Below are 27,634 nucleotides of genomic sequence, written 5' to 3' on the forward strand. Positions count from 1 at the left end.
ACTTCTCATTGCAAAGACAGACAAACTGTGATGTGATATTAAAAAATAGAACGGGATTGTTAAGCCTGCAGCAGGGATCCCATATGCTGCTTTTACAATACAGAAAAAGAAAACAACTGATCAGCACCCAAGTCTTATAATGGCCAGCACTCATTCCCCCGGCTGCAATTTTGTTTACAGAGGGTAAAAAATGTAATCTATTATCAACTGCGAAAAACAACTTAATTCGCAATAGTAATGTGGCTTCATCCTAGAGCCGAAGATTGCTGATCTCGTCCGTATTGTGTATAAATGTCATTTCTTACAGGAACTCTACTAGTGTGACTGCACAATAAATGAAGTCTAATAATGGCATGCATTTTAATTACAGAAACCATGTTCTGATTATATGATATGACCATAACTACAGATGTGCATCTTTTTTATCCTATAGCGATAGCAGGATTGAGTGTTTACTGTCAGTTTTCACTTGCAACTATTCCTCCACCACAATGATGTATAAAAAGGAAAACAAAATGAAATCATTAATTTCTCAATTGGGTTGTAGTTTGCATTATAGAAATGGTAATTCTGTTTCAAGCCCTGTGAATACATCAAGACTGCAGCTGATAACCCATTTGGCCTTTAGAGTCTCTCTGCTAGCTATATAAAAAAAGTGCTTTCAGTGAGAAAACAGAAAGGCTACACAGATGTGTTTGCTCCCTCTTTCTGAATGATCTGTGTAAACTGAAGATAAACTTGCAGACGTCAGTATGAGCAGCAGCCTTTGAGCCCTGAGTCCAAATTGAGCCTTTTTCAGCCCCTTCAAATTTCGATCCCACAAACTGGTCTTCACTTCAAAGCAAGAAGGGAAACTGTTGCTATAATTTCCTGTGAGTTATGGCTTATCTGGGTCACATCCAGTCAGTATTAAAGAGTAAACAGATTGCACATGATGCTCTGAGGGTAGTGTCATTTGGAGACGGGTATTGGACAAAATATTTACACACATTATTTGGTGTACTTTTAGGCTATTCCAAATTAGAGATTGTGTCTACATGAATAAGCTTTATTGGAGTTTGGATTCATGCAATCAACAGAAAGTATGCATGAATTAACATAAACTGCAAGTACTAGGACACATAACTAACATTCATGAGGCCGGTAGTAGCTTTCAAATGCTTTTGGGTCATAGCAATTCAAAACGGACCATTAGGAGTGCTGACAGTGTTGGCTCATCTGTGACACACTAGCATTCTTTGTTTGTTTGTGAAAACAGACACCGCTCAGTCTACCATAAACCATAACATTAAAACTAGCCTAGACCTGGATTAATCTGAGCAACACTGCTATCACTGAACCACAGTGACTGGACACTATTTAGCTGAGCCAAAATAATCCCATCACGCAACTAGCCTACATAGCAAAGGGCAATGAGTCAACATTATGGTAAAACAGCATAGGTTATTTGGGTACTAAGGACCAGTACCTTGATCCTTATGCTACTTTTTAAATTAATTCTTAATGAACCAAGGGAGGCTAAGAACCCTCACCTCAGAGAGCTCCTCCGTTCATCCTTAAATCTGTGCTGATGAAGCTTATTTGGACTGAAGTGCCCATGCAACCGCTTGCTTTTAGAGTGAGAGTAATACACATTAGGTGACAGCTAAAATCTGTGAGAAATGCACAACTCCGACAAGACCAAATTGTCTACATTTCCAAACTCATAAACCATAACAGATAGAAGTGATATTTGGGAGGGGAAAAAAATTCACAGAAACAACAGGTAATGGTGTGAAGCCTGATGTTTCAGCAACTATAAAAGCAGAGAAAAAGACCAAGCATGGAAAATCCCCAGAATTGAAGCACTCATAATATCAGCCTTGATTTGAGTCCTTTCCTCTTTAAAACCTGGTCAGCTACAGAAAGGCTGCTTTCCATTAGCGATAACAGCAGTTTGGGGATATAAAAAAAGAGAGAAAATGTGCAACACTGTTTGTCAAGTCATTAGCTAGTTAATGTAAGCTGATTCAGGGAACATCATTAAACACTGATACGTAACTGAGTCAACCGGAGAGAAGAGCCAAGAGACTCGTATCCAAGGCCTGCTGACTGATGTGAATATATATATTGTGTTTTTCATTAGCATTTGAAATACGGGGCCGGTGCAAAGGACCTGAATATTCCTAGAGAATGTCTGCATGAGTCATAGTCATAAAAAATAATCAAACATACACATGCACTTATTTTACTCTACAACATTTAAGGAAGACTTCATTATAAATATTTAATATGTAAAGCGGATTACACACCAAAATGCGACATATGCAAATGTACTTAAAACAAACTTAGGCAAGGCAGAGACTAACCTGCAATATAAAGGAAAAATAAGAATTTTCTTATTAAATGTGTTTTATGGCTCTGAAATTGATTGCCAGAGGCTGTTTCTAATGCCCTGGGAGATCATATAAAAGTAAGTCGAGATCTGGGAAGAAGAGCTGAAGAAGGACATGTGACTGAGACAATACGAAAAAATACACAACCATACGATTTTGTTCATTCACATGATAAAAAAAACTAGATTTCATTAAAAACATCCCTTCCTTTCTATAAGTACGCCTTTTGATAGATTAGCATTAAATACACCCAAAAGTAGAAGTTTCCTTTAAGATAATTGCCCATTAAGAGTCAAGCTTAAAAATGTAATAAGATATATTACAGGATTTTAAAACGTCCCCATGGAATAACTCTACAAGGTCTTATGAGGGCTAGAGCAGCATAAATGGAGTAACTTCATCTTATTGGATATTTTTAAAAAGTCTTCAGCCCAATAAAGAGCAATGCAACAATGCCACAGGGAATACTAATAGAAGAATGCAATCAATCAATCATGTCTCTTTCCCTTCAAAACCTGCATCTCCCTTCAGATAATCAGCTCATCTGGACAGAAACACTGAGAATCCAACATTATGGACAAGAAGTAGCATCATTGGATTATTCATTCATATAGGGAAATGGAAAAAGGTATCTGCTTTCCTCTTTCCACTTCCCTGATGGATAGTTTCTATTTTGCACAAATAGGAAATGTGTCCCATTGCAGAAAAAAGTGCTAGCCATCATTCCAGAATATTTAGGCTAACTGTTTATAAAAGGTAGTCTGTAATCTACATTTCTAACACAGTGTGGAGGAAATTAAACCATTTTCTAGTGAGGAACAGGCTTCTTTTTTATGACACCATAGCGTACAGTATATTTCCAAGCTCTTCTATGTCAGGAATTACCAAGTAAAGCCTTTTGAGAAATATCAGCATAACCAAATCATGCACAGGTACAAGATACTGAGAGGGGGGGAAATAATATGGGGAAGGGGAGAAGAATAACAAGACAAGAGTCATTGCAGATGTAAATTTCAAAAACTTTTGGGAAATGCAGGGTGTTTAATCTGAATCAAAATGTTTTCCCTTCATATTCTACTGTACAGTATATATATATATATATATATATATATATATATATATATATATAAATATTTTGAGATGACCTATAAAAATCATTCCCACTGCTGTCAGCTTCAATTTTGTGAAACGCAACAACATGTGTCAGGCAGCACCGGGCTGTGGCACCACATCAATAAGTCTCTTCTGCTGTGTCACTTCTAGATGCTTCCATTGCATTAAGGAAACAGTTCTAACTCTCTATATAGCAGTCCATTTTGTTTCTTTAAATGCCAGTGTTGGTCTCTGAACCTTTTGGTGTTATACAGCCACCTTATTTTACTGTCTATGATGTTGAAGAAATGTTTGATTTTGGTGATTCATGAATAAACTGTACTCCAGTTGTCAAAATCTGGTTGAAATTAAGTCAGAGTACTTTAAAATCATTTAGTACCACAAAACTGAATTCGCATTAGTTTAAAATCTGCTTTCATTTCTTAAAAAAAAAAAAAATGTTTTAAGTCTATTGATCAATTCATCATGCTGGATAAAATAATGTTCATTACTATCAAATTATGTATATTACCATACATAGGTTTACTCGGAAGTTAATGTAAATGTTTGTCTGCAATTATGTTATTTGAATGCATGGGTTTGCTGAGCTTTGTTATATTTGCCACACCTCCACCTTCACTGCTCCTATCCCATGTTGTTTTAGCAGGGTTCATTTGGCTGCTGTTTGAATATCATTTAGCCACATATTTGCCACCTCAGCCCTCAGTGCGCTCAGCTGTGTATGAATTAGTTCTTGGGGAATAAACTCATCACTGCGGGGCTGTTTCTGTTGTACAAGACAAAAGCACACAGTCTGCATGGCTCCCCTGCGCGAGAGCAAGCCTTACCTGTCACAGACACTAAAATTAGAGTGTTGTGCAAAGGGATGTGGGGCTTTGGCCAGTCATGACAATATGCTGAGCTTTTTTGCTGCACTGCATGTAACACAGACGTACTGAACATTTCTACTGTACTGTTAATATACTGAGCTTTAGACCTTATTTTATGACTATACAAAAACAACATAGCAAATTATAGAATATAGAATACACTATAAATATTAACAGAAAAGGTATTTGCGTTCTTTTCAAAGGCTATTTCTTACAGAGTGTACCATATTACAAATATCCAACCAGAAATTCAAGGCCCTAACTCAATTTGTCTTGTTCTCTTTCAAGACCTGTTAACATCATTTGAACCCTGGAGAAGAATTACCTCTTTGTATTTTGCCTTGCAGTTCATGTAGGCTAAGGTTACATTTAAAATGTATACTGCATGTTGGCAAAACAAGCTGCCATTGTGTCTCGGCTCGTTTCCTCCTCAAGCACAGTGGTTGTCAGATGGCAACGGTTTTCCTTAAGTCTTTTTTTTCTTCATTACCAGAATGATTAATAAAGATACGCTTTTCTTTCTAGTCACCACCCAGCCGCTATACGATCATGTGACTGACTGACATTCTGAAGACTCTGCTTTGATTTTCTTTTAAATCACCAGATCAATAGGAGTTCTGCTATTACTGTGTCTGCCCTGTTTTCTGCACAGATTAAGTTTTATGTCAGAAAATAATACATATGTCATAGTTTTTGTTTGTGATGATTTACTCTTTTTTTATTAAGTCACTGAATAATATGCTTTATTATTCCAGTATAATTCTAATATTTATACTCTTTTCACAACATATTTTGCCACCTTCTTCCCCAGAACACAACAGGGACACAACAAGGCAGTCCTAATCCACTCCTCTATGATTAAGCACATCAGCAGGCTATGGATTTTGTCCTAAAAACGACAGTAAACTCATACATTTGAATGCCCTATTTCCAGTCCCCAGTGTGAGTGACTTCCTTACGAATTTCTGCTGTGTCCCATGTGCCGATACATATTGCTCTATGTTCTGTGCCACTTTCAAGTTTGTTGACTTTCTGTTGTTGTTACACTTTGTTTCCGGATAAATATATTTGAATTCACCATTTCCCCTAATCTTTCCTAACATAAGTCATAATTATTATCCAGAAGTCAGTCTTTGTAGTACAACATTCATATATACATACACTTCCTTTTTTCAGCAGCACAGTAACCATCTTGTCTGTATTTCATGCCAAGCACTGCTCTGTTGCAACTTGGCACAGCAATTGGCAAAGTTTTTGATCTGCTACCCACAATACTCATGAGAGGTCTAATAACAATGAATCTGTCATCACTGCCACAAACACATGATTCCCAAAGTTTATTTCATCAGGCACCAATGAGCAGAGATGTTTACACCTGTTCCAATTCCATGCTATTCACTGACAGTACAATTAGACAGCACAGTCTGTTTTACATTATATTCCCCTGTTGCAGCACATTATTTGGTCAATTATGGACAGTTTCTTTTGCATGCGCCAGCTCTGCATGAGCATTTTTTAAATTGTACTCTTTGACACAGAGTTAATACTATTTGCAAGAGCAACATAAAAGAAGATGATCACTTATAAACAAAACCAAACCCAACAATCTGCTGCAAATTCTTATTCTGCTTAAGCTAAGGTGCTTTGCTTGTCAATACCCTTTGTTTGCAAAGCATGAGCTTGGTCTTTGCCAAGGTGGTACATTGACAGGTGGATATATGAGGCCTGGGCACTTCATCTCACTCCACCTGTTACTTCAAACTACGCTGAGCAGGGAAAAAGCAAGGGCACAGGGAACCTCGTAGGAAAAGTGTGCATTCTGATAGGCCGAGTGGCCTGTTCATTCATAAATAGTATAATCTTAAGAGTGAAAGACACACGAGTTGTAGCTTTAATGGGGTTTAAAATATGTGCATGTTCAGAAGTCACAATTCATCAGCAACTACTCAGGACTTGCTAGAAATGTACTGCACATCAGACAACTGTGTTGTTGCTTGTCTGTTACACCAATGCCACATGATGTACAGACACAATTGTCAGCATCTTTGAACTGTACAAGACAGTTACAGACCAGGTATGCTATTCAGGGTGCCAAACTGTCCCCAGACATCTTCAAAATTAATTTGTAATAATTTGTTCTTTGTTTTTCCTTGGGCTTCTTGTTGTATGAAGTCAGTAGAAGGCAAGCTGAATTGAGTATTGTTGTAAACAACATATCAGATCGATGTTACATACTTTCTAAAATGGATAGCTATCTGTTTTTGCTTTCAGAGGGCTGACAAAGCATTATTATGTTCAACACATAAAGGCACACCTTGTATTTAACTCCCCAAGACATGGCACAGCTGTACTGTCCTTTACTAAGCTGTTGCTAAGATACAGCATAGCAACCAAGTCTTACTAAAAGTATTAATGTGGTTCCTAATAATCAAATAAGACATTTATGCCCTTTAGATTATTTAAGATAACAATTATTTTGACAGAGACCCTTTGTCATGCATGAAAATACTATTTTAAAGTTCTAACCTTTGCACAGAATGTCAATTAGGCTGAGGAGATTAATAACCCCTATTTAAAAAAAATCCTCCAGCTTCATGGAATTGTCTGTCACTGATGTTTTAAACCAAATCTGGTTGAATAATTAGTCAATTAGTCAACAGGACTTAATTACATGAACCTATACAGGTAACTCTGTACAAGCTTACACAAACTGTGGCAATTTATTTGAGATATATTTATCTTAGGAACTATAGCAAAAAGGGAGTGTGTGATTTTTCCACTTAATTTAATTCTGCTTTCTTCATTCCCAAACTAAAGTGTGATATGTTTCTAATGAGTGCCTTACATCATAAAGGGTTTGTGAATTCTGACTCGTATTCACAGCTGATGTACCAGTTATATGATTGTTTTTCTTATCATGCTCACCCAGAGACAGAAAACAGAAACATAGTAGACAGCCTGAAGTGGCAGGGAGGTTCTGATACCTGATGCAGGTTGATAAACACATCACTCCCGGGGGCCGCACCTCCTGCCGCCATGCTTAGACAGGGGACACCAGGGGAAGCGCGGAGTCCTGGGATCAGCCCTTCTCTTTCACTGTTGGGTTTCCAGTGAACCTGTGGGGTGGCATAACCTGCTGACAGAGACAGACAGAGGTTAAATAAAACTTGCTTTTGTAGCTAGAGGTTTGGTGCCTTGAGTGAGAGCCTAAAAATCTCTCCATCTTTCTTTCTATGAAGAAATGACTTATTAAACCAAGGAGTATTACGTAGAGCTCCATTTCCACTCCAGCAGGGAAGACACACTAATATCACCCCCCACAAACACACACACCTCCCTTGAAAACCTAAACAGCTTTTCCATCACATAATTAGCTCAGATAAAGGTCTTATATACTCCTTGTTCTTTTCTTAAAATTGTTTATAATTTCATCAACATGTTTTTGTGTTCTAATGGATTCAATTATAAAAAATACATAAAAACATGGAAAATGTTCTTACAAACAAATAGAAAAATATGTAGTCCTAATCACAAAGAGGAGTTTTATTTTTTAGTGAAGCTAACTGTGCTTGTGACAAGGCACCATTGGTAGCATCCTAAGCTAGCCTTTAATATTACATCCTCTTACATCCTCTCTTTCCACTCCATTTCAAAAGACGGCATGGAGGAGAATGTAGATCTTTCAGTCGATTCATATTACTTGAGGTCTGGGCTCCTCAACTGAGCAGACTTTTAAACATTGTCCTATGTAATCACATTAGTTATTTCTGTTTTCTGCAAAGTTTTCCAGTGTTGTTATACATCCTAAACTAGAGCAAGCAAACAGCAGATGGGCACAGTATCACTTGAGAGTTTAGAAAGTGACTTTAGAACCTCTTAAATTTTGACTTGTTGATCTGCAAATTCAAGCAGATTAGTTTTGCACAAAATCAGCATCTTCAAGGCTGCCTATTCTAGCCTGTTTTCCAAAAACTGTTAAGACCACATCTGACTTTTTGGATTTTGCATTATGATTAATAAACAAATGCATCTTTATTTGACAGATCGTCATGTTTTTCCCATTTACTTACCTGTCAACAGATACCTTGTTGGGGTAACTGTACGGCATTGTTGCCAACAGCTGCTGTCACTATGCAACTAAAGCAAATGAGCTTAGATCAGTAAGTGACACTTCAGCTTCATTGGAGATACAACAAATACAAAAGATGCTAATGCAAACTACACACATCTTGTATTTGCCATGGCCATGGATTGGTAAGTATCCTTACTACGAGCAAACTTTGCTACATCCCATATCATTGTTGTACCAGTAAGTGCAGAGAACATATACTGTATAACAGATTATACCATATGTAAACATTTTAGTAAACCACTTACAGTATGTGCATTCTACTAACAGATGTAAAATGAGTGCAGTCAAGTGTTATATTTGAACCATTATTCCTAAATGTCCACAAGTGTTCGGTATCTATACCAAAATAACATTATAACTCAACACCTTATTAACATTCAATTATAGGCTTCTCCGTTCAAAGGAAGCTGCTTAATTAGTATTTTAATCATTGCAAACTGAGAAGTGGGAAGTAAATATCTACAGCATTGCACATTCTTCTTTCGAAATTTGACAGAAGAGAAAAAAATATTTTTACTCTGAAAAACGTGGGATGCTCATGATAAACTGCTTTTTAAAAGGTATATGTATTTTATGTAGCCTACTAGTACTACAAATGTTACCCATATGAAAAACCCATACATACAATAATGCGATTTGGTATATATTTGTAATTTAGAAAACAATATAAATATACACCCTATATTATAAATATGCCAGTTTTCCATGTGGGTAGAACATGGCTAAGAATAACCTGCTGGGAACTGTTTGTGCAGTTTATAGAAAGCCATTCTCCAACCCCTTCTACTGTAATCTGTCATTAGTTTTAAGTAGGAAAAACACCCATTAAAATTACCTTGCTACATCTGCTTCTTGAGAATAATGAATAATTCTTACCTTACAAAATTACAGTAGTCGATTGGTTCCTGCTTATAAAAAGCAACAGGTGTTTTTTCATCCTTTTATAAACGCATTACATAAACTACTTCTGGCAGCTAAAAAATAAAAATAAAAAGTACTGAGAAAGAAAATCTCTTGGAAATCATCCAGAATCTAGACACTAGGCTTTTAAACTGGTGGTCTATTTAACTTGTGTTCTATTATGTTCAGTTACCTTGTGGCTCATTAAACTTCATTCAAACAACGAGGTACAGAAATTAGTCAGAATGAATACTCCTTTGTTTCAGAATATTGTGCCAACCAAGTCACAGAACAACAACAGCTGTTTCTCCATTTGCTTTCTTAATCTTGTCATTGCCAGAGCCTGAAGTTATAGATTTCACTGAGCCATTAAAGCACTGCGAGCATAATTTACAGCTGCTGCCACAAAAAGTTTTGATGAGGATTTAGTCTGCAAGACTGATGCTAGCTTGCAAACAATGACCTTTGCTCACAGAGGGGAAGAAACATGGATTTATTGAAAAAGAAAGAAAATAATATTTCCTTGTTCAAACATTACTAAAAGAGCAGGACTTTTCAAGGTGCATTATTTTCCTGAAATCCATGTCAGAACAGATATGAATCATGAATTATGTACCAAGCTGGAGAAAAGTGATTGCAGCAGGAAATATTTTGAGTCATGCAATTGAAAAAGACAGACGTTTGATTTAATTTGGAATTGGAAACGCATTCGAAAATCTAACCAGCGGTACAAACTTCTTTGGTTATAAAGACTATAAGTCAATATTCAAATCAGGCTTTCTCACAAGAAACAAAAAAAATATATTTGTAGTGTTTTCGCGATTACTTGTATCATTCTGCATGTATCTGTCTCTGTCTCTGTCTGAAGCCAGAGATGCATCACAGATCATGTCACTTACTATTGTCAACACATCTGAGCAACTTGACAAATAATCACTGCATTCCATTAGAACACCAGAAGTGATATCACCTGAGTAAAGACAGATACAGAACATTTTTCATATGGATATCTGTGGTTACTTTACACACTGTGCTAAGATCGTAATAAGAGATAATACCACACAAATAAATGCAACAAACAACTCAAAAACAATCACACATAGGCAGGCATCCATTGACATTTACAGTAAGATGTGGTAAACATTGATAAGACATTTCATGCTTCCGATCCTTCAGAAGTTTCTTTGACTTTGGACATTCCTGTCTAGGACATGCATGCTCCGTTCAACGCTAACACAAGGCCAAACTGTTTTCAGCAGGACGACAACTAGCCACTTAACACAAAGAACTGAAATATAAACAAATTATTTACCGATCCCATCTGCCTATATAAAAATAGCAATTGTAGCAGTAGCAGTAGTAGTAGTATTTATTAGATCTTTTTCATACCAAGAAATGTTGTTTTTAACCCTACTTTTCAAAAATAAAGCTGTCACGTCTACTTGATCTACATCTGCTACTCCTAATCCCTGGCATGTGGCAAACAACAGCCCCCATAGAGCTATATAAAGCAATTTCAAGTATGCCTGAACTCCAAGATCAAACATCCTACCTTTTCCAAGAATCTACCAGCAGCTCCAACATTAAATCAGTGCTTCCCCACCAAATGTAATTCCTCATGGTGTATCCCCACTCACACTCAGAAAGGAGTCAAACTCCTACCCGAGCAGATCCTACAGAACTCCTCTCTCATCTCCAAATTGGAGAAGAGGGCATGAGAGGGCTGTTGCCCCTCATAGTCTCTGCAAAGTTTCTGGCAGCTGTGGAATGGCCTCTGTAATAATGACACAAATCACAGTTTGGCACTGTGTCGCTCGGCATGACTCAGACGCCAAGGATGCCAATTGGTGGTGGAATGAAGAACGCTGAAGAGACTCCTATAATCGCCTCACTTTGCTAAATGCCATTAGTAGATTAATTTGGTCAGACAATTGAGCCATCAAATTTAACTGCCTTTTCTCGTGTGTTTTTTCTGCTTAATTTAAAATTCTAGCTTTATAGACTTTGCTGAATCATCTTACTGAGGACAATAGATCCTATGACTCTCTTTTCACTTTGTACAGTTTACCTCCAGTTTACTCCGACTGAGTTTCTGCTTCCAACATAGGGAATTAACTTTCTTAAAATAATCAGTGGCAATAAGAATAAAAAAAGTTTCAAGTAATGTTAACACCAGGGGAACACTGTTACTACAGTCCTGTTAATGACATAACCTGTATTCTTCTAAAGTTTATGTTATTTTCCATGTATCATCAGGAGCAGAAAGCAACCACACAATCATTCCCATTTGTTTCCACGAACCAAGTAATGCTATACCATTGGATTTCATCATTTGAGATCCAGTCATTTAGAGTGCAGATGTCTGTTTGGCACACTTAAATTCCTATTAGCAGCTATTTAGAAACATAAAGAAGCCTACAAAAAATAAACTCTATTGTGCCCCTTTGCTTTTTGGGCCGCATTTGGTTAATACTAATGTTATTAATGTAACTCTGGACAAGACAGGAATGATTAAACTAATCTTATTGGAAGTTGGACTGGCAGGGCTGAGTGGGCAGTGTCAGATGAGCAAGCTGTGTCACTTTATGAGTTTTAATTAACACACACTTCATGACATGACAGCTTTTTTTTTTATCTTTGGGTTAGTCATTGCAGATATTGACTGTAATATTTTCGAGAAACAGTATTAGCTCCATTTAACTTAGAATAGTCTAGAACTTTATGTCATAAAAACATGGAGATGTACGAGACACACAATATTCTTCACATAAACACCAAATGTGTAATGCTTCTATAACTGGAAGTTAAAATGTTCACTTCCATGCTAACTGATAACAAACTATGCTAACTGCACAGAATCTCCGAAGCAGTGTTATAGCAGGTGTTACTACTGATCGCACCACAAGTCTCTCCTTACATGTATGAAAAAAATACCTCCAGCTTACAAACTTTCAAACTGCATGTTTTCTCAGCTTCACTACAGAATATTGAAATCTAGGTAAAATGGCATAGATGAAGGTTTAGTGATTAATTAAACAAAAACCACAATCAACCATCAGTTATTTCTAAAATAAGTTACCTATACCTTTGTCAGCAGATTTGCACAGCTTACCTTACATTACAAAGTAAGTTATATGACTCTATGGGACTCACGTGGTACTGAAGTGTACAGATTTAAATTCAGGCTGAGCCACTTGCTGTGCCAAAAAATGTCTATGTATACTCAGGCAAGCATCAATAGAGCGAGGCAAGCTGTAATTCCTGCCACAGATGCACTCGTTTAACAAATCACTTTTTAACCTATTACCTTCTTTACTAAAATGCAGAATGAACGTTCCCCTCCATAGTTTATTTTCTGCTATTATTTCCATCTCCATCTCTTTTTTTGGCAGGGCAGCATGTCATCTACAGGTTAATTAGCTGGAACCCCATTATCTAGTAGCTGTGTTTGACAAAGGATCACAGAGATTCATGCATTTCTTCTTCAGAAACATCATTTTAAAAGGGGTTTAATGACATTCAGGGGGATAAGCCTTATTCTTGAAGTTTCATTTAAACAACACGCTTGAGGGATTGCAGTGGTGACCTGTCACCAAGCATGTTTTTCTATAAGCCTCAGGCACCAACTCTGTAAAAATATAACTAAGTAGTCATACATACAAATGTCACTATTTTTTTATTAAAAAAAGTAAAATACTGAAAGAAAAATATAATGCGTAATGCACCTGATTTTTATTTAGCCTACACTTTGAAATCTTTCTAAAAGTTATCTTGAGGCAGCTAAATGATTGAACTCTTCCCAAGAGCTTAATGAAACTTAAGAGATCCTGAGAAAGTGATCCCTTTGGCATTTATAATCATAAAAATCACAATACGCAATGAATACAGGTTGTTTGTGAGTTTGGTTTAATTTATGTTACTAAGTACTAATTTGTACTACTATTATGACTATATTATTATTATTATTATTATTATTATTATTATTATTATTACTGATGGCTAAGTCTCCATTAATACAGTCATGTATTTTCATAATAACTGCTTAGTCACTGTACAAATTATCTGTAATTATCATTCAAATGGAAATGAATGGATTCAAGAACAAACTAAAATATGTGACATCATTGAAAGAGTGAAAATGTTAAAATGGTAATGGGCCGGACACACTGCAAGAACAGATCAAAGACGGACAAAGGAAGCTATTGAATGGATACCAAGAGATGAAAAGACCTAGAAGACGACCACATAAAATAGGGGAAGATGAAATCATAAACTTTGCAGGCGTGACATGGAAAAGAGAAGCAAGTGGAAACATCTTGGGGAGCCTTTCATCCAGCAGTGAACTGATACACAGCTCTGGCAAAAATGAAGAGACCACTCCAAGTTCAGAAATCAATGTCAAGTGGTCTCTTCATTTTTTCCAGAGCCGTATAGGCTGATGGTGATGCTGACATACATTAAACTAAATTCGTGGCAATATATTATTCTTCATTATCATCATCATTATGGATATTATTACTGTTGCTATCACTTTATCTTACATTAGATTACACTATACCTAAACCTGGGGTAGACTCAATGTGTCCATTATATTTGGCTCCTGTACACCTGGTCAGATTTGCGCTCCTCCAGATGTTCCCAGACAGAGCTCAGACAAACGAAAGGTGTAATGAGCCACATGAATAACACGTCAGTCTATGGGTCTAATGCGAACAGTAAGCATTTACACCACTGCCTTCACGGAGAATAAACCTTATTACGCACAATCTTAGTTTCAGTTTTCCTTCCTGTAAATGGAAAGACTAGATACATATGGATTCATAATTGCACTAAGTTACACTTAACACATCTTACGCACAAGTCAGACACGGATCCTACATATGTAATGCCCTCTGCGCTGCTAACCTACTTTCGATCCACGTCCTCATCCCCGACATTAACCCCGCATCCATCCGGCAAGGCGACGTGTCTTCATCCTTGTTTCCTTTGTTCCGAGCCCCCCAAAAAAGCGCACCCACTGGCGGACTGTCCCCCCGCGGCACACGTCTTGCTGGACAGGCGCACACACGGGGGTGTAACAGGCTTATTGAGACACAAACACGAAGCAGCCGCGCTTCCCGACGCCTGGCACCAAATCAGCCTTAACGCACCGCCGCCGCCCCCGCCGCACCGAGCGCATCACCTGCTTACTATTCCACAGGCATCCCGCCGTATACTGCCAGCGTGCGTGCCGTGCGGGGAAACCAGTTGCAATGCTCTCTTCTTCATCCGAATCATCATCCTCTCTAAAAGGGGGATAAAAAGGTGAGACCCCCCCCCCCCCCTCCCTCCCCATGTATGTTGTGTCCCCCTTCAGCTACAACAAGACACCCTGCCAGTAGAGACCTTGCCTTGGAAGAAAGCGCTTCCTCCGTTGAGGGAGGCAGCATGCCCCGGCTGAGCGAGCTGGACAGCCGCCCTGCACCGCTCTGCTGGGGGGAGCTTTGCGAGGCTTGTTCCCCTCTCCCTGACGTTGTGCGCCGGGGGGGTCAGTGACCGACTGAAGTGAAGTCGCCTACCTGTGCGCTGGGAGAGCTGTCCGGGTGGAGGGTGTGCGCAGTCTCCGCCGCCGCCGCCGCCGCCGCGATGCTCCACACTGCCGCCCCCCCGCCGCTCCGGCCACGTGACGCCGGGCCCACCCTCCCCTCCGCACGCGCGAGACGAGCCCGGGGCAGGGTGCGGGGCGGGGTGCGGGGCAGGGTGCGGGGCGGGGCGGGGTGCGGGGCGGGGCAGGGTGCGGGGCGGGGCAGGGGCAGGGTGCGGGGCAGGGTGCGGGGCAGGGTGCGGGGAGAGGAGCCGGTCCTACATTGCCTCCCTACAATCCTATGTGTGATGCTTTTCCCTGCAGAGTCTGACAGACTGAAATCAAGCTGTTTTGCAAAGCACACATCCTGAACCAGCTTGGACACTTGTGCCAAATGCACGACCTGGGCCAAGCCATTTCTAAGCAATGAGGGCAGTTTCATTCTGCAACATTTGGTAATAGTTGTAATATAGAATGATACCGATCAGGTTACCGTGGCAATGCAAGTCTTGTGTTTGTGGCACAGAGAGAAAAATTGCGACTGTGGCCTTCCTACTGCCCTCTGCTCTGTGACAGGAGGGCTGTGCCGGTGTCAGATTGTTGGTGTCGATATACCGTTGAAGAATCGATATTACCGTGTGGGGGCGGGGCTATTCTGAAAAAGAAGTAGGAGGAGTCAAACAAACAGTTGCTACACCAAAACAAAATGAAGGTAATATTAATCGTTATTAATAAATACACAAGACAAACAGAATAAAATAAAGATTTAAAAGAATGTTGTGCCAGTTACATTGCAAATTGTTTTCTTAAGTGTTATGACTTAAAATCCCGACTTTAAAAGGAGCATTTGAAGTAGACTTTTTAGATTCTGATACATATTTTAAAGAAGTATATGTTCATTAATCCGTTTGAATGTTTTTAAGTGTTACAAACGTGTGATTTCAGTTATGATTCCGTGCCAAACATACCAACATGACAGCGGGCTTTAATGATGATTGCAATGTTTCACTATTCGTTTGAAAAACACTATATAAATGGAGAAGGTACCTGTCCATGTGTTATGCACTTTTCATCACGAGTTTTTAATTACAATCAATAAGGCCACAGACAAAAGATTTTCATCAACAAGTTTTCTTTTGGAAATCACCACTTAAGCTGTGCAAATAGCGCTATAATAAATCATACATTACACAGTCAGTACGTATTCACATACAAATTACATAAATAAAACCTAAACAGACTATTAATAAGTCATACTTAACAGATACAATAAGTATTCAATTCAGTAGCTATAAATGATATTGCACCGCGGTGAGGCGGTATACCGTTTACCGACACAGCCCTATTTGATATACAAGTCCTCTCATTCTAAAACTACCAACTTCTGCTCACATGTTCCTCTGCTCTCTGATCACCCTTGGCTGGCTTCTTGGTTATAGTCGCATAGTTTCACACTCGTTCTCACCAACTAGAAGTCACCTATTCCTACTGCACCTGTGGATTATGTGACCCAACTCTCTGCTGTGCGACCTGTAAACTGTAATCACCAGAACTGTACTGCTTTTTATGTATTTGTTTATTATTTATTTAGTAGTCGTAGTAGTATTCATCATCATCATATATTTCTGTATAATGTCAATTTCCATTTGAATGTGTTTATTTTTACTTTATTTCACAAGTGTACAGAAATCATAGTTTACAATTTTGCACTTGCAACACTGCATCTATCTCACTCTGTCTCTGAACATGCACAGTTGTTATATTTCAGTATAATTTTTAACTAATGAGCCAAAATGTGTCTCATGAATACTGCAGATAATAAATAAATAAATCTGCAATTGATAAACATTAAAGGGGCTGTTATGGAGAGGAATGGCAACCCCATTGCTTCTGTGGCTGTTGATCATACATTATTAATATTATGTAGAAGCAATCTGTGTCTTCATGACCCATAATACATTAGGGGACATGTATGGACACATTTGGAAGGAAAGGTTTTTCGGGGAGGGGGGGGGAATGTGAATCTAACGGCTATGAGAGCTGATCTTTCTAACAGAATTGTAGTTTCTCAAATGCACAGAAATGGCATTGTAAATCTCTCCTCACCAGCTGTGAATCATTTTCACCTCATCTGGGTCGTGCACTCAGGCACACAAAAAATCAACACAAGAAAAAGACATAAATGCCCTACAATGCTTTCATGGGCAGATAGGCAGGGGTCATGAAATCAGATAAGACACAACGCATTAGCCATTTCTGTAGTTCCTTTAATGCACTCAAATATTCAGCTTTGTAAATAATTAAAAAGATATGCTCTTCAAAAATGCTGTAATTGGAAGATTCAGAGAGCATTTTCCCCAGCCACAGACACTCACCTGTTTTCTCCTAAATACTCACTTGCTTTAAAAAAAGACAGACACATATCTGGGACAACATCCATCTGGAAGTCAAGTCTCCCATTCATGACATTAGCAGGTTCTGAACCAGCCCCTGTGTTTCTGCAATGTGACCCAGCCAAACCAATCCAATTGCTGCTCCTGGATGACCGAGAATGGAGTTTAAATAAATAGTTTAAGCAGAGTATTCCATTTTCCAGTTTATATAATTGACAATTCTGCTTTGAGAACAAAGATCATCTGTTAACTTGTACCCAGGTTCAAAAATAATGATTATAGCTGACATTAGGGTACAGTTTACACCCCATTTACAATACCACACAATTCTCCCTGTTTCATTTTTATGATTGTCACTTGTGTTCTTTAGGTTTCTTACAGGGACTTCCTTTTTTTTCCGGCACCAGTTTCATAATACCAGTTTGAGTTTTCATTTATTCAAGAAAGTAACATAAACTATGAACTCTTTCTTTCTATCAAAATAAACAGTCACTTTTGTAAATGTGGTTGCCTTTTAGTTGCCTTCACCTACTACACCACAGTGAACTCTGTAGTAAAGTTTAGTATACAGCAAAAACAAGAAGGGTACTTCCTGATAACAACTTCCCTTTTCTCTTAGTGTAGTTCATGCCCTCTCTCATGAATTTAACATTAGCAAGACACTAATTAAATATTTCTCTCTAGATAATAATAATAATAATAATAATAATAATAATAATAATAATAATAATAATAATAATAGATTATCTAACTGTTAGTTAATCTGACAAATTGTATAAACGTATAATGCTGTGCAGTTTGTATTATTAATTGGTGTAAAACATTTAAATTCATATAGTATGTTTGGTAGATCACCTGGAGTTTTAATTTTAATTTTGATATACGCATAAAACACATTTCATAAGCCAACGAGGGCATATCGTTTCCCTATATTCCGTTTATGAATGATGACCTTTCATTTTCATTCAGCTGTAATATATCATACCACTGAAATACAGAAAAATGAGAATAAACATTTTTTTATTAAAACAAAATCGCTCATGCATGCGAGAATCTCCCTCACATTGCAAAATATATATTACTCAGTATGTAAATAGAAAAATAAATACAGTATACAAATAAGAAATACATAATCATTACATTTTTTAGTTTATAATATAATTTATTGCGGATTTAATTGTTAGATGTAATACATTAATTACATTATTTTTATTCAATTTTATAATTACATTTAAAAATGATTGAATTAAAATGGTTTTATTGATTTTGGATTCTGATAGCCCTGATAATAGTACTTCCATTTGACCTCCGCACCACGAGAGGGCGCTGTAATTGTTCAGCCCTAAACTGAAAGACTAAAGGTAAGTTCATATTGTTTTCTACATTTTTATATAAAGAATGTCATTCAACGAATTAAATAAAACGAAAGGATAAGACTAATACACGGCGAGGCTAATTCGATAACTCTGTATGTATGTGTTGTATCGCATATCGTGTTGCTGAATGCACGGCCAGTGAAGGGTTAATGTGAGCAGGTCGGGCGGTCTGTGTCCGGAAGTGAAGGCCGGCTCATGTGACTCTTAAAATGTCAACAATTTGAAGAAGGGAAAGTTAAGAAATCGGTTTCCTAACAAGGTGCATTATATGCATCGCAAGTGGAATAGTATTGACTGGAGGGAATATCTTTTCACTTTCCGGCGGCTTTAATACAGGTAGGCCAAGTCGGTAATCGGAGCAATGCAGGTGGTGTTCAAATAGGACATGAAGGAAAAAATAAGTGTTTCACAAGCGATTGAAGATGAATGTGTTGAAGATGACCGTGTTAACGAAACATATGATGCGGATATGCATTGTTTCAGTTGTCTTTGAAGCCAGTGTTGGCACAGATAGCAAACGATTTTAATAGTTCAACATCAATATCAAAATAGTCAACTAATCAGTAGCTACAATACGTATAAAAACAATATGCTGTGGGGTTTGATGCCTGAGCCTGACAGGGAGTCGTTTAAATGCCCGATCATAGTCTCTGGGTTGCAAAACAAGTCCACGACTTTGCCAGCTGTTTTTCACTTGTTGTACTTGGCAAAGCTTTGTGGGCTGCCCGCGGTACCAGCCAGGATGAAGACCTCGTATGTAATAAAGTCAGGGGCAGCTGCTCATTTAATGTGAAATGTGTGTATGTGTATGTATTTTCTTTTTTCACACAGAATGCTAAAATCTGCATGTAGTTTAGCTTTATATATACAAAGATACGGTTCTGTGGCTAATTATGACTGCTTTAGTTTAGCAATAACAGTGAAACTATGGCATTGCAATATTCTGATCTCTTGGTATACATGGCTAGGGAAAAAAAAAAAACTATATTCACACACATATGTATTTATCCTAATTGTTTTTTGTTGTTGTTTTTGGCTGTTGACAACATTTTGATGTCTTTACATGTGGTGTCAATAAGCATGCCTTGCTGTTCATCAGTGTAATAACAGATTATGATGTCAGTATTCCAGCCTAATTTAGCAAGTAAACTTCATCAGGCTGAGACTGATATAGACCAAGTCAGGTTATACATTTCTGTTGTAGACATAATAAAGAAATCCCTGTATGCTCTGGTGGCTGCCTGCCGACACCATTAATAATAGAACAATAGAAAGCTATTAAATTATATTCTGAAGCAAAATGTGCCTGCCTTTGATGCAGAGCAGTTAATTAAATCAACATATTCAGGGGAAACAGCGAGGTTTCGTTTTAGTGTAGTGACAAGCTGTGGCAGCTGCAGTCTAATGCTCATTTAACCATGGATTTTTGCTTGTGTGTGTCTGTGTTTGTATGTGTATGTTTAAGCCAGTACTTATCCAAACACACCATATGTAGTCTTTTCTCTTTTTTTAATAGTAGATCTCAATAAATACAACAGTTAGCTTGAGTAGCAGCCCAAACCACAGAAAGGTATATAGGGCAGTACCTCCACTTTAAATTAATTAATTAATTAATGTTAATTGGTGGTAATTTTTAAATGAACCTTCTGTCACCTTGACGTCTCTTTCACAGGATGTCAGGACCCCAGTGTGGAAGATTGACCCTTGTGCAGAGTCTGGCCAGCCTGCTGAGGAACAATGGTACCTTCACCTCTTTCCATACAATATTCAGCAATATAGCACTTTATTTAGTATTTATTTATTTATTTACTACTCACTGCTTTTTATTAATTTACATTATTTAACCTACAGTGCTTTCCTTATATTATATTTTATTGCTTAGAGTAAAAAGCACTTGCCACATGAAAATAATTGACAAGCGTTCAAAAGCAACAACTAAAATTTAGTATTTTTTATGTATTTATAACTATTTATCCATGGCAGCTTACAAGGTTTCGATGAGCACAATTTAATCAGTATACAATGTAGTGTGGACAGATGTGAAGATGACAGGTTTGTCAGATGATGTTTGTGTCAGGGGTTTGAGGTCAACTCTGGTGTGTGACTTGTGTGTTGTTCATGGGAAGGGGATTCTGTTCTGGATGGCACCAGCACCTTGACGCTGAGGGCGGTCAGCCTGCAGCACCTGACCCGGCTGTTCGAACAGTACCTCGTGACCCGGACGCACCAGCACGGCTTCCTGGCCCTGCCGTCCCACCCTGCAGACACTGTGTCCCTCCTGCAGGTCCAGTTCCTCTTTGACATGCTTCAGAAGACAATTTCCCTGAAGGTAAGCGTTACACTTCCACATTCACCAATCCCAGTCTACAGCTCAAATCAAGTGTCAAGTTAATCTCAGCTTCAATGTGTTATTTATGTATTTATTCGGAACTGATTGTGCTGTTAGTTAAGCTTAAATATATTCATTAGCGGCTGGTTTCACCCTTGAACACCTCACATTCCTGTTTGATATCTATGGAGTGCCCCCAAGGTTTTCCTTATGCCTTAGTTTTACAATCCAGTAAATAACAAAACCCATTTGACCAGAATAGTTTGGGTCTCACATTGGACCATCATGATTTTGATGACTAAAATGAGTGACAAGTTCTTTAGAGAAAGATTCTGGAACTGCCAGCAGGTGGGGCAATTGTTCTCAACATTTCAAGGAAGGATAGAATTCTACCCATATATTTTATTTTATTTGTATTTATTTATGTATGTATTTATTTATACAGCTAATTAATCCTCCTGGAACAAAACTTCAGTCACCAGTCAAGATCTTCCCATTCAAATCTCTGAAATACTTGGAGGTAAGGTTTTAAACTTGCTTGAAATGCCTGTGATACTAAAACAGGAAAATATAAATATAAGATACACAAATAAATACATGTAATCAGTGCATAAGATATAGGCAGTTGTTAAACATCTTCAATTAATGTAAGTGGATATCTTGGAATGTGCATTCACTTACCGACCTATGGAAATATGAATATATAATATTGTGTCTAACTAGTCGGTGTGTCCTCTGTGTTGTGTCATAGTTGAAGCGTGTTCCCCCACAATGCCTGGAGGGGCTGAGGGCTGTCTACTCCCAACTTGAGGCGTTCACCTGCTCCAAAAGTCTCCACTCTGTGGCGGTAAGAGTAATCCTGGAGTAATCCTGGAGTAATCTTTAAATTAGCCATTTAGATGTTTTAAAAAGCATCGAAGACACTCTTCCAGTTTATTTTTGGTTTTTGGTCTTATATCTTCTGTGTTGATTGGTGTGTTTTCAAAGACTCAGGAGTAAATCATAGAATATATTAAATTGGAAAATGAACGGTTTTAATCAAAATAAAAACTAAATACAATAATGGTGGCTGTTTATGTATAATTTAAATTAATTGTCCACTGCACTATCTAATTCAGCCCACTTACTGATCACTTACACACCTATTGCTTGTTCCCTCTCTCTGACAGGAGCTCATCTCCTTGTGTGGGGGGGATCTTAGTTCAGCCCTGCCCTGGCTCGAGTTGAAAACTTTAAACTTCAGCTACAACTCAATAACTTCTCTTGACAACTCCTTGGTAAGACATCCTGCTCTATAATAATTAACCCAGGTGAAAGAAAAACAGGCCAAAAAGTGTACAACATGTATATTCTGTTTTAATGTTTGAATCAAGTTCAGTTATCTACGATCTCAACTACCATCTCAAGTTGTATTTTTAATTGACTTAAATAATGTTGTCTGAACTAAAATGTCGTGCATGGATAAGGATGAAGAGGAGTGACTGGCTTTGTTAAAGTACATTGATCTTTTGTTCACTGTTATAAGACGTTGTTGAATGTCCTGAAGTCCCTGAACCTGAGCCACAATAAAATCCAGGACTGCGCTGAGTTTCTGCTGGTGAGTATTAAAACGGGTAAAACATAATAAACGAGAACGATATCCTCTTGTATTTGAACAGTTATTGTTACAAATCAGCAAATGAAGCATAACGGTTGGCATTGAGAACAATGATTCATTGAGAAATTGTCCCTGGGTACAGCTTTTTCTAAGTAGGGTTTCCAAGAATATCTTGCCATTACACTGTTGCACTGTGTTACTTCCTCTGTGGGACTTCCCTGGGTATAAAAAAGTCACTAATTTCCTGGGCAACTGTTACACTTCCTCAAACACCTTTTAGCACTTTCCATTTTTTAAGGAACAATTTCTAAGTTCTAAGACTTTGAACTCAAGTAAAGAATATTCTCATTGTATGTAGAAAGTACATAATTTGTTTTTCACATTTGAAATCTCTCTCTCTCTGTCACTGGTGTTTTTACACCAATATTTCATACCAGTGATTTGCTTTCTCACATACGAGATGAGTGTGACATTGTTATTAGCAATTGCACTTTGTGTTCCTTACTGTTCATAATATTGTTAAGATCTCATTACTTGGAGGGGATCTTATTCAGTGAAAAATATAACAAACACTTCCCTACCTGTGTTTTGTGCGAATTAGCTCCAGAAAGGAAGAGAGAGATTCTAGGTAGGATCAGGGTGTCTTTGCTTAATTTATGCAGTTTCTTACATTGCTGACAACTAAAATTCAGTGAGATTCGTGCAACAGCTTTTACTAGAGAAACAGTGAAGGCTTTCCTCCAAGGAGAATCTCAAGAGCATGCCTTCTAGACATTTTTAAAATTGAAGAAAGTCTCTAATATTTTGTTCTTGTTAGTTTTGTAATGGAAAATCTGTTCCTGAAAGATTTGAAGTGGTTTGCTCTTTGTGTTTACAATCATTTTCATCCTTGGGCAGCCTCTCACGGAGCTGGACCACCTGAATCTGGGATACAACTTTCTGCAGACAGTGCCAGCGCTCAGTGTGAGTGGCAGAGCCAAGCTGGTGACCCTCATTCTCAAGAACAATGAGCTGGAGACCATTAATGGTAAGAGTGGCACTAGATGAGCTTGACACTTGACACAAATGTTTCTCATTTAAGAATTACATTTCTTAAACTTTAAGGACAAGTTAGAATTCAATAATAATAATAAAAAACACATACCAATTGGTACATATTCAGATTACAGCTATATTATTCTTGTTTACCAACAGAAGAACAGTACTGATCTGGAGAAAATAAACAGTACAATGTTTTTTTATTTCCAGGATCCTTACAAAAACAATTGATCATCATTGCCTTAGCTACTGGTCTTACAACAAACTGAAACGCACTGTTTGACTGCATGGGTTTAGTCAATCTCCACTGTTTGTGTATTCAAAACCATGTCTACTGGCCATGGATCTCCAGTATTACTCCCACTTGCACCCTACAAAATTAATGATTTTCTTAACCATTAAACATTAACAACACATACCCCCATACACCCACCATGTACGACTGGGCAGGCAAGTTACGATCATTGTGAGTTTTCTGTTTTTACCAGAACTCTCCAATGGTCTCCAAGGTTTTTTACTGCTAGAGGAAATTGATAAATATTCAGAATATCTGGCTCTGTCACGTGCACAAACGATCTTCACTGAAACATGCATTCCTAATTTCATGGAAAAAGAAAACAATATATATGGACTGATACAACATTGGCAGACCATTTCCTGTGTCCAGACTACAATGTGATCAATCTCTTGTTTCTGAAGGATATTATAGCTTGAGGAACACATGGTTTGAATTGCAGTCGTCTCAAAGACATCAATGGCATGATTTCAACTTTTAATGTTGAAAGATCTTGGAAATGTAAAGCATTTTTATATGCTCATTTTTCATGCGTTGTCCTTTAAGCACTCCGCTAGAATGGCCACATGCTGGCAGTCTCCTGCTTTGCTTCCAGTGAAGAAATACTAATACTCATGATATGTACTAAAGCCACTGTTGCTTTTGGATGTACCATTCTGAGACCAAGTGAGAGATTTGACTTCATCTGTGATCGGCCTTCAGATTTCAGAGTGACTGACACTGCTTGTTTGTTTTGGGTGACATGAAATCCGCAGCCCACTGGCAGTATTGAGTTTGAACTTTAGCAGGGAGCAGGCAGAAGTAGGTTAGAGTTACCTTTCTGGAACTGTTTGTTTTCTTCTATTTTGTAAAAAAAAAAATATAAATAAATAAAAAGACATTGCATGAATAAAAATGTCAAAAATGGTTTTTTTTGTTTCTTTTTGCGGCTCCTTCTGTTACCTTTAATATAAGTTATAGTACGTTATAACTTCAGTATCATCTAAATAGATTTGAAGGCGATTTAAGTAATAAATTCTTATGGATAACAAAGTAACAATTGTGGCTTTATATTACATTTCCGGAGTCTGGAATTGTTGGCCTTTGCCAGGGAGAGCTGAGACTGAACAGCAATTAAAGTTCATGTGGCAGTTTAAGAGTCCAGCAAGGTGACAGCCTTCTTCCTGTAATATAATGTGACTATTTTTCAAACTTCCTGTCCAACACTACACTAATGAGCAGCTTGAATATATATAGCACAGAAAGCCATGTCTTGTGCCCAATCCATATTCCCCTCCTTATTATATGACTATTAGAAGGCATCTTCTGTTTTCTGTTCTCAGGAGTGGAGCACCTTTCCTCTCTCCAGCGTCTGGACCTGGCTTACAATCTCCTGATGGAGCACTCCCAGCTGGCCCCCCTGTCCCAGCTGCACTCTCTCAGCGTGGTGGGTGGCATCCTGCCCCATCCCAACACTGCCCTCTAGGGGCAAACCCCTAGAGAATGAAAATCCCATGTTTAGAATGCATGAAGTTGTGCCATTTAATTGCAGTCACCCATGGACCCATGGGTATTTATGTTGATATTTTGTTTTTAACAAGACAATAGACATCTTTTCTGATGGCTTTTTTAAAGATTGGCCTACTAATCTGTGTATCTTTTATAAATCTATCAGCTCAATCTAGAGGGCAACCCACTGTTCTTCCATCCAGACCACCGAGTGTCAACAGTCAGGCACATCTCTCCAAAGGCAGCGTTTCTCAAAGTAAGTGTATAACTCTAGTGCATTGAATTGAGTTCAGCCTGTGTCTAGCTATTCACTGAATTCCCAGCTCTGCCCACCTGGCTGTGACCCAGGCTAATGGTGTGGGATGTAACTAGAATCAACTGTCTACTCATCTGTGATCTCTGCGCTCGATTTGGAGACCTGCCAAGAACCAGATTGGCCAATTAATGTGGCTCTGTGTTGTGAGGTTATTTACATCTGATCTTCACATCACTCAAGCAGCCTGCATTATGTAACCTGCTCAATCCATTGCCCCTGGGTTCCCAAGAGCTATGGATGCATTTCTTTGAATTCCTCTTATCATTTGTAACAGATTTTCTCATGCCAAGTGCTTTGCTTGATTTCCTTTCAGCTCACTCTAGATGGGTGCCTTCTGTCATCCTCTGAATTAGCCGTAAGTGTTTATTTTCTATCATTACCTCTGGTAAATTAGACACCGTTATAGGTCAAACTGTCTTTGGTCTTGGACAAGGTATTATGGCTTTGCCTGCTGATCTCAGACTCACAGGTCTTTCACAGGTCCTTCCAAAACCAGGCCAGCTGATTGGTCAGGCTGCTCAAAGCTCCGTCCCTGAAGTGGTTCTGTCTGAGCGTGTGATCCAGGAAGCGTCCAGTGGAGGAGGGGAGCTGAGTGACAGTTTGTCCCTCAGTGAAACTAGGGCCGCTCGCCTCCACAGGAAGAAATCTAAGGTAACTACATCAGCCCTTATTGATTTTCTAGTTATCTGTTTATCCAGAGGACCTAACACCTGACTAAGCTGATTAAAACACACTTGGGCTTTAGATTACATTGGTGTCTGCATTAAATGACAAACTTTCTTTCAGAGTAAGATCAAAGTGAGAAGAGCCAGCATTTCTGAGCCCAGTGACACTGACCATGAACCCAGGGCCCAATATACCTCACTTGGTAAGCTTTATAAAGAAAACATGATGGTCTATCACTAAAGGCATCTGTATAACAGTTTCTTGCTATATAACAGTTTCTTTAACTTCCACAGCTATTGTGTTGCGTCATCAGAAGGAGATCGAGAGGATGGACAGTTTCCGCGACCAGCTGGGAGAAGACTGGCTACGCTACAAACACCACTTGGAGGGAATGCAGGCCCCCGAGGGGTCCGAGGTGCCCGTCGTGAGGGCGAACGCTGTCAAGACTTCGAGCCACAGTGATTCCAATGCTGGTTCACAGTTACTACAGGTGGAGACGCATGTTGGCCCGGTCTTAACGTCCGAGCCAAAAGAGGAGGAATGTGGACTAGACGAAACTGAATCTACGCTACAGTGGACAGTCCACAGCCAGGAGGGCACTGCCTTAGACTGGAGCGAGCACACCCTTGAGGTGTCCCCCCATGACATGCAGGGAGAAGGAGCGGCAGACGCCCAGAAAGGGGTGCAGGTGGAGGAAGAGGAAGATGATTTAGAAGGTTAGCACTGAGGTCCTCCACTAGACCTTTTTGGGATTTAACAGTTATTCAGGTGATGGATTGACTCAAACAGGCTGGTCTCTGCTTCACATGAGTTCGTTGGCCAGTACCATCTTAATGAACCTCTCTTCCTCTCTGTCTCAGTGGACCTGTGCTTGCCCCTGGTGGTGGGTGTGTTGCCGGGGGATGAGAGCACGAAGGAGGCGATTTCCCGCCGGTTCCTGCGAGTGAAGCCGGGCTGTGTGATGGAGGTGGACCTGCACAGTGGCCAGGTTCTGGCCAGGCTAGAGCTGGACATTCTGCAAGAGGTCATCACCTCCCAGGCCTCTTGGACAGAAAAGGTCAGGCACTAGCACACAGTGGACAAACGCATGACGATCCACCACATAATTACATGGTCATTAAACCTAGTACGCCCTTTGTGGTATGCTTATTAGTAGAGTGCTTTGTGATGTATTGCATAAGCAC

General features: G+C 38.7%; 2 protein-coding genes across 3 annotated transcripts in view; one reads left to right on the forward strand and one right to left on the reverse strand.

The window, feature by feature from the left end:
* The window catches only part of slc4a3 (solute carrier family 4 member 3), a 37,405-nt gene extending 29,918 nt beyond the window's left edge, over positions 1–7,487 (reverse strand). For both annotated transcript variants that reach the window (XM_066687388.1, XM_066687387.1), the window contains exon 1: positions 7,342–7,487. In XM_066687388.1, the coding sequence (XP_066543485.1) occupies positions 7,342–7,395 (54 nt within the window). In that variant the 5' untranslated portion in view covers positions 7,396–7,487. The remainder of the gene's footprint in view (positions 1–7,341) is intronic.
* Positions 7,488–18,902: 11,415 nt separating this feature from the next.
* Positions 18,903–27,634, forward strand: part of stk11ip (serine/threonine kinase 11 interacting protein) — a 34,789-nt gene continuing 26,057 nt past the window's right edge. Inside the window, exons 1-15 of the mRNA XM_066687572.1 lie at positions 18,903–19,057; positions 20,394–20,461; positions 20,848–21,050; positions 21,496–21,570; positions 21,802–21,897; positions 22,220–22,327; positions 22,576–22,647; positions 23,545–23,674; positions 25,303–25,406; positions 25,635–25,724; positions 26,098–26,139; positions 26,265–26,435; positions 26,571–26,652; positions 26,744–27,166; positions 27,311–27,507. Coding sequence (XP_066543669.1) covers positions 20,395–20,461; positions 20,848–21,050; positions 21,496–21,570; positions 21,802–21,897; positions 22,220–22,327; positions 22,576–22,647; positions 23,545–23,674; positions 25,303–25,406; positions 25,635–25,724; positions 26,098–26,139; positions 26,265–26,435; positions 26,571–26,652; positions 26,744–27,166; positions 27,311–27,507 — 1,860 coding nt within the window. The 5' untranslated portion in view covers positions 18,903–19,057; position 20,394. The remainder of the gene's footprint in view (positions 19,058–20,393; positions 20,462–20,847; positions 21,051–21,495; positions 21,571–21,801; positions 21,898–22,219; positions 22,328–22,575; positions 22,648–23,544; positions 23,675–25,302; positions 25,407–25,634; positions 25,725–26,097; positions 26,140–26,264; positions 26,436–26,570; positions 26,653–26,743; positions 27,167–27,310; positions 27,508–27,634) is intronic.

Source organism: Amia ocellicauda, chromosome 16 (genome assembly GCF_036373705.1).
Source record: "Amia ocellicauda isolate fAmiCal2 chromosome 16, fAmiCal2.hap1, whole genome shotgun sequence".
Lineage (NCBI taxonomy): Eukaryota > Metazoa > Chordata > Actinopteri > Amiiformes > Amiidae > Amia > Amia ocellicauda.